This window comes from Carassius auratus, unplaced genomic scaffold (assembly GCF_003368295.1).
Source record: "Carassius auratus strain Wakin unplaced genomic scaffold, ASM336829v1 scaf_tig00040663, whole genome shotgun sequence".
In the NCBI taxonomy this organism is placed as follows: Eukaryota; Metazoa; Chordata; class Actinopteri; order Cypriniformes; family Cyprinidae; genus Carassius; species Carassius auratus.
Genome location: NW_020526604.1, coordinates 127,892 through 135,004, shown reverse-complemented (window position 1 = coordinate 135,004; position 7,113 = coordinate 127,892). Strand labels below are relative to the sequence as shown.

General features: G+C 36.7%; 1 protein-coding gene across 4 annotated transcripts; it reads right to left on the bottom strand.

Annotated features, from left to right (window-relative positions):
* Positions 1-2,828: 2,828 nt before the first annotated feature.
* LOC113084793 (E3 ubiquitin-protein ligase TRIM39-like) lies at positions 2,829-7,113 on the bottom strand. 4 transcript variants are annotated; one of them, XM_026254971.1, is made up of 8 exons: positions 6,912-7,113; positions 6,283-6,366; positions 5,356-5,915; positions 5,106-5,201; positions 3,909-4,076; positions 3,709-3,829; positions 3,579-3,605; positions 2,829-3,442 (listed from the first exon to the last, which is right to left on the bottom strand). In XM_026254971.1, the coding sequence occupies exons 2-8, from the start codon at positions 6,344-6,346 to the stop codon at positions 2,895-2,897; spliced, it is 1,584 nt and encodes a 527-aa protein (XP_026110756.1). In that variant the 5' UTR covers positions 6,347-6,366; positions 6,912-7,113; the 3' UTR covers positions 2,829-2,894. The 4 variants fall into 4 exon arrangements, with proteins under 4 accessions (XP_026110756.1, XP_026110754.1, XP_026110755.1 ...); XM_026254969.1 differs by lacking the exon at positions 6,912-7,113 and adding an exon at positions 6,730-6,867; XM_026254970.1 differs by lacking the exon at positions 6,912-7,113 and adding an exon at positions 6,730-6,867 and having other exon boundaries at positions 6,283-6,358.

Genomic DNA, 7,113 nt, shown 5'->3' with positions numbered 1-7,113 from the left:
TAGATAAAAAAAAAATAAAATAAAAATAAAGCTTATCAGAACAAACCGTTGAATGTTGGCTTGACAAAGCCTTGTTTCAAAAGCTTTGAGCTGTCTGAAAGTAAAAAGATTGTTTAAAAATTTAATTTTGAAGGTTTATAGGCCATAAAAATATATGTATTTTTTTTATTAGCCTATTTGATTTTTAGCATATAGATCACAGTTCTCCCACAATCCTGAAAAACAAAATATTAGACAACCAAACAAATTAATATGTATGCTACCTTACTCAAGCTTCTGAGAAAATGTTTTATATAATGTTATAAATGAGTCTATTTAAAAATATTTATATCTTTAAATGAATTCATCATGGAAAAAAAAAAAAACATTTGAAATGAATGAAGACCAGAGTTTTTGAATGAATCTCTTGAATTAATAGATAGATAGATAGATAGATAGATAGATAGATCTAGTGTCAGTCCTTCCATTATACTAAATGGATCTGTTTTATCAACACTGGTTAACAGGCCAGTGGAGTTAATGTGGAGGACAGCGGATCCAATCTGAGCGCAGACCATGAGAACAGAAGGAGGGTTCACGCAGGAAAAGCATCTAATGTTCCACACACACGGCAGAAGACGGAGCGAGCAGAGCGTCAGATCATGAGTGATGGAGGTCTGTCCGAGTGGCGCCGCAGTATTGACTCGTGTGGAGGGCTGTGACAGAGGAGTGTGAGGTATCAGACCGACTCTCTGAGCTATTGGGTGTCCTGGATTTGGGATTTGGAGCTTAACAGGTTTAAGTGCATCATTGTAAAAGACCTGGAATCTCTCCAGATGAATTATGTTGGGATGGATGTGACCACAGTCAGCCAACAAACATCAGTCACAGCCTTCATCAATCAGCAGCAGCTCCGCTCCACACCGAGAGCCGTCACGCTCTTTACTACAACAAGAAATGTGTCCTGCAACTCATACTTATTCTAAACAAACTCCATAGTTTGCACTGGTCTGGCAGAAGAAATAAAACTACTGTAGATGATTAAATAAAACTCATGCATGATAAAATAAAAATATAAATAAAATGAGTATTCAGTACTGATTCAACTACACTGACACTATTTGATGAGGACACAGTGAACTGAACTGAGATGGATAATGACTTTGTCTCCTCTAGAAATGATTTACAGCTGAAATTGATTTATAAATGGAGAATTTTACAACATTAACTGTTAATTAGACAATGTAAAAAAACATTAAAAGTTCTAACAATGGTGTGTGTGTTCCCATCATGCATTGCAGCTTGAAAAAAATAGAATTGCTTTATATTTTACTACTTAATTTATGCCGATGCTGCTGCTGTTGCGACTCTTAGTTAGATGTCATATGGTTCATAGTTTGTATTTTTATGAATTTGCAGTATATGTTAAGTGTACATGCATCTCTTTGCGACTATTATATATTATTTACGATTATATATATTCCTGTACTGGAGTAAAATCTTTGCCTATAGTTTTTATTTGCTATGTCAGGGCATTGCTAAGCAGTTGGTATCTGTTTCAGTTGCTATCTAAGTATGTCAGTGAGATCTTTTTACCTGTTTTACCATTTGATTGCTTAGAAAGGTAATAGCTTACCTCTATTCAACAAACTGTGATTAACAGCTTGGGTTTTCCAGGTTGCTGATCAAATAGGCTTCTGTTTGTGGACTATGAAAAACTATTATAAAGGAAGCATGCACAAAAATAAAAGATAATGCATTGTGGTAATATAATGTGGTGACACTATTGCATAAAATCCAGCAACACTATAGTAATGCTAAGCTACATTAGCGTACTTCCTATCCAAATTCTGCAGAACAAGCATCAACCCTGAAAATGTCTGGACGGGACTGAAGATATGATCAGAGTAAATCTTTGTGTTGTCTTCACTGGACAGACCATTGAGAGCAATCAGTCGGCAATTATTGTACACAAAAACACATGCATACACAAACACGGCGTATTTCAGTCGTCTAAAGTGCTTCTATGGTTCCAGACAGGCGCTCTGTATTAAATTACTGCTAATTTGTGTCAGGTTTTGGCTGGGTGAAGTTTATCTCGTGTGGATCAAAGATCATTAATTCCTGGTTTATACTCTAAAGTGTTCATTCCCAGAAGTCATAAAGAATCCCACAATACATCTGCAGTTCCTCTTTATGGATGTGACTGAATTCATCAAACTCATGACTGGATGCAGGAGACCTCCTGAAATCAACTTAAAGTGTCATTTTTACATTATAACATATTTTGAATCAAACTGATTTGTTTTGATTTGATCTATCTATATGTAAATAATAATTTGAGCATTTTTATATTACTTTACCAAAACGTGTATAATAAATAATAATAATCAAGATTATTTATATATCTTTTCTCACAAATAAAGAGATTTCTAGAGTGAAGACATGAGAATGCATTATTTCAGAATGAGCTCAATTCACAGCACATGTGCAGTAGAGACATATTAATGCAACAGATTTAAACAAAGTGACAGATGAACAGAGGAATGGATCTGGTGTGTACTGACCCCCAGTGGACACAGATAGAGCAACACAACACTCACACCTGATGATGCCTTTCACTGTATAGTCTTCCGAACAACAATATATCGGGAAAAACAGCAACCATAAATGTAAAGAAACGAAGTTGATTCTCAAGTCAAGTAGATAAATGCCATGGATAATTATTAAAAGTTGAACAAAAATGTATTTACTGAACATGCATTATATATTTACATAAAAAAATATATGTAATCAGAACATTTAGATATTAAAAATGAAAAACAAATGCTGAAAAAAATAGCAGCACGTAATGTTTCCAGACTTTTATTTATAAAATTCATTATTTTAATCTCGCATTTGATAACTGAGTAAATTCATTTATAATAACTGACAGGTGTGATGATCAGTGGGCTTGAGTTTTTACCTCCATCATTAGGGCATGGGCTAAAATATGGATAGAGTTTCCCAGTGAAAGACTGAGTAGTGAAAGAGTAGATATGAGAGTTGGACTTCACATCATAAAAGGAGACCAGACCCTTCTCATAATCCACAAACACACCGACCCGCTGTGGCTTTACTCTCAGAGACAGAGAGACACGAGGACCAGCACAGGCTTTATATTCATCTCCATTCCTCAGCCACACAGTCCAGTATCCATCACTGGGTCTCAGTGAGATCTGTCCCTTCCTGTTAATGTATTCTCTGGCCACTCCTAAATCCCATTCAGTCTTTCCCTTCACCTGCACCTCAAAATAAAATCTCCCTGAGGAGAATCCCTCCTTTCCCAGGACACAGACACATGTATCAAATCTCTCTGGTTTGTCTGGGAGTTTCTGCTCAATGTCTCCACATCTCACTTGTTTTCCATCATCAGACAGAATGAGATATGGACTAGCTGTATCAGGATCCAGAGTCACATCCACTGAGAAAACAGAGAATACAGATATTCTGTGATGCTGATGTTTTTAGTTAACCCAGTGTTTAATCAGATTGTAGTGCAGTAATGAAGCAGTGAGTGTATGAATGTAAACTAGTGTAGTGCAGACAGCACACTGTACCTGCATACTGCTGCATCCACTTCAGCTCTGCAGAGACACATCACAATATTACAATCAGATCTTAAGCTTATATTTAAAGAACAGAGTACACTATCATGTTTCTATCTGATCAGTGAGTGTATTGATGTACCAGTTAGTGTGAGTTTCTCATCTATAGTGTCCTTCAGCTGAGTCAGAGCTCTCCTCAGAGTCTTCATACGGATCTCAGGCCAGTTCCTGGTGTTTCTAGAGCTGCACAGGGATGAGTGAATCTACAGCAGGAGAGAGGAGAAATCCTTCAGCATGTCATATCCTGCATTATGATTGATCAGAGAGATCATGTTGACTGACCTGTAGGAGGTGGAGGTGATCTTCAGTGTGTGAGAGCTGCTCCAACTCAGTGTTTCTCATCTTTAGCTCAGTGATCTCCTGCTCCAGATCTTCAATCAGCTCTTGCTCCTGTTTCTCTGCTGCTTTCTGCTGCTTCTTCATCATCTTCAGCAGTTCAGTATAAAATCCCTGTTGCAAGAATCAGTGTTATTATTGCTCATACATTAGTGTTTTTAAGGGGATGTAAAATACCTCAACAGAAGAATAGACTTCCTCCTGCACCATTTGCACTGATTTATTCTCAAATCATGTGTTTAGTTGAGAGAAGTTGTGATATTACTGTACTATGAGGTGATAATACTGTCCAGCAGCTTTACTCCAGAACTAGACTATATTTTTCTCCAGATCACCTCAATTTGATGAATGCAGGATGGCAGAGGTGGAACTGGAACATTTAATTTGGTTTTATCCAATTTTGTACAATCCTCGGTCAAACATTTTTTTAATTGTTATCAAGAGTATATGGAAGGGATATTTCAATCTAAACACAATCTGGCTATTTTGGGATATCCTGGGCTGATGTACACCTCTACTTTTTTTTTTACAATGAAATTACAGGCCTGATCCTGGCATGTGTTTTTTTTCCCTTAACATCTTGTTCAAAGATCATTATCCCCTCTGCTGTCCTTACTGATGATAACCAGCCAACCTTGGCATTACTCAAAATCATCCTCATGATCCTTTATATAATGATTTATAGTATTTTACCATAACCTGCATCTTACTCTTTTTACTACACTTGGGTTTAATACTACACCAATCCACCAGACCCCAGTAAACATGTAAATAAGATGTCAAGAGAAACAAAGAAACCCTTTCAGTCGCAAAACTCACACGTCTGCATTGGTCAGTTCAGCAGGGATAGATGTGAGAGTTAGGGAGGTTTTTTTGTTCCCTCTCTTTTTTTACTCTATTTAATTTCGTATGTATGTCTTTTGCTTAGTTTAGTTTAGTTGTATGTGACTAGTATCGTTCATTATTGTGTTTGTTGCACACAGATCAGTCACTAAATGTTGATCTTGTTAAGTTACTGCTAGTACTGTATACAGTAGGAAAGCTGTTCTTTTTTGATCAGGAAGATGCTGCTGATATCATGAGTCAGGGAGAGATGCAACTAAATGATGTGTAACATATTTAACTTTAATTAAATGAACTCACTTTTCTGACTTCTGCTGAGTGTTTGATTTCTTGAATTTTCTTGATTCTGTTCTGGATCATCAGCTGCACGTCTTTCTGTGTCTTCATCAGTTCAGTCTATAGAGAGAACAACACACAACGTTTATCATAACACAGATTTACTGAGTTCTGAGGAAACTTATTTATTTAATTTTTTCAAAAGAAGATATAACAAAATGTGAATCTTCATGATACAAGTCTTGTAAAAGCAGGTTTGTCAATAACTTTCTACCTTCTTCTCTTGACTCTCCTCTTCTATAGCAACAGTTTTGTGGTTCTTGTGGTCGGTCACAGTGCAGACTGAACACACACATGTCTGATCATCTCTACAGAACAGATCCAGAGGTCTCTCGTGTTTCTGACATATATAATCCTCCATATTACTCACAGGATCCATCAATTTGTGTTTCATCAAACCTGCCACTCTCAAATGACGCTCCAGGTGAGTTTCACAGTAAGAGCTCTGACACACCAGACACGACTTCAGCGCTTTCAGCTTTCTTTCCTCACAGAAGTCACACAGAACTTCAGTTGTTTTCAAAGTCTCAGGACTTTTCTTCTTACAGTGATCTACAAGCTCTCGGAGTGTGGTATTAATCTTGAGATCAGGTCTTTGCTTGAATGTTTCTTTACAGTATGGACAGCTGCAGGTCTGACTGTTGTCCCAGCACTTATTCAGACAGATCTTGCAGAAGTTGTGTCCACATGGAGTCGTGACTGGATCAGTGAACACATCCAGACATATAGAGCACTGAATCTCCTCAGACAGTGAACTAATGGAGGATGACATTGCTGGAAAGAGACATTATTTAGAATTAGTGTGAACTCCTTCAATACGGTTTATAAAGAATCCCATGATGCACCTCATGAAGCTGGTTGAATGTAAAGAGTGTTCAGAGACAAAGAGTGCTGAAGAAACTCAAATATGTAGAGATCATGTACAGTCAGCTGGTTATTATGAACCCAGACAAGCTGATCAGAACCTAAATGTGAAGCTCATTTCATAACCACTCACCTAAATAAATAAATAAATATATGTACAATAATTATTATTGTTAAGTATAAATTATTTGATCTGCTTTACATTCATGAACTGTACATATTCTATATTATAAAAGAAAAATCAATGTCAAAGTGTTCTTCTGGGTTATTGACTTACATGGAGGTAAACTGCTGATACTCGCGCTCCTGGTTTTTCTTGCTGTTAGTGAAGATTCTGCCATCGTTCTTTCCCTCTTGAAGACTTTTAAAGAAAAATTGGACCATCAGCTAAACCAATATTTATATTAAATTGGTTAAAATGTGAGAATTGATAGTGATGGAAACTCAGTCATTCGTTTGAAACAAAGTGAGCGTCTGCGTGTCATTTACTTCCTGTTCCTCATCTGTGCATCTTTATGTCTCATGACAAAATGTAATAAACATTATACTTTGTTCAAACAAATGAGATACATTTAACTAAATTCTTATATCAGTATCTGAGTATTTGAAACGCTTAAACCTGCTTCTGTTCAACTCATGCCAGTCTCACATAAACCATACTAAACCAGATCACTGCCATTAGAAACCTGTTCAGGACAATCTCTCTTATATTTCTATCACTTACCTGTGAGTATCAGATGTGTTCACAAGGGTCTCTGAACGACTCAATATTCTGTTGTTTAAAGAGTTTGATAGTTTTAGGAGTCCATATTGTTGTTCAAGTTAGTGTCACTTTCACTTTCTCTCTCACCGAACAACTTACAGAGGCTTTAGGATATTCTTTTCTATTCTTATTGTAACACTTACCTGGTTTTAATACAGTGCAAATGAAAGTGACAACAGATGCTTTGAAGAGACAACAGCAAGAGAACCCCAGAAAGGGAATGGTTTTCAGGCGGTGTCCACAGATAATTGCTAAAACCCAACAGCAGGACTGGTATCTATATTTTGAGTGCTCTCTATATTCAAAGTAGATGATAATCAGTTAAGTCCAGTAGTCTCCAGTAGA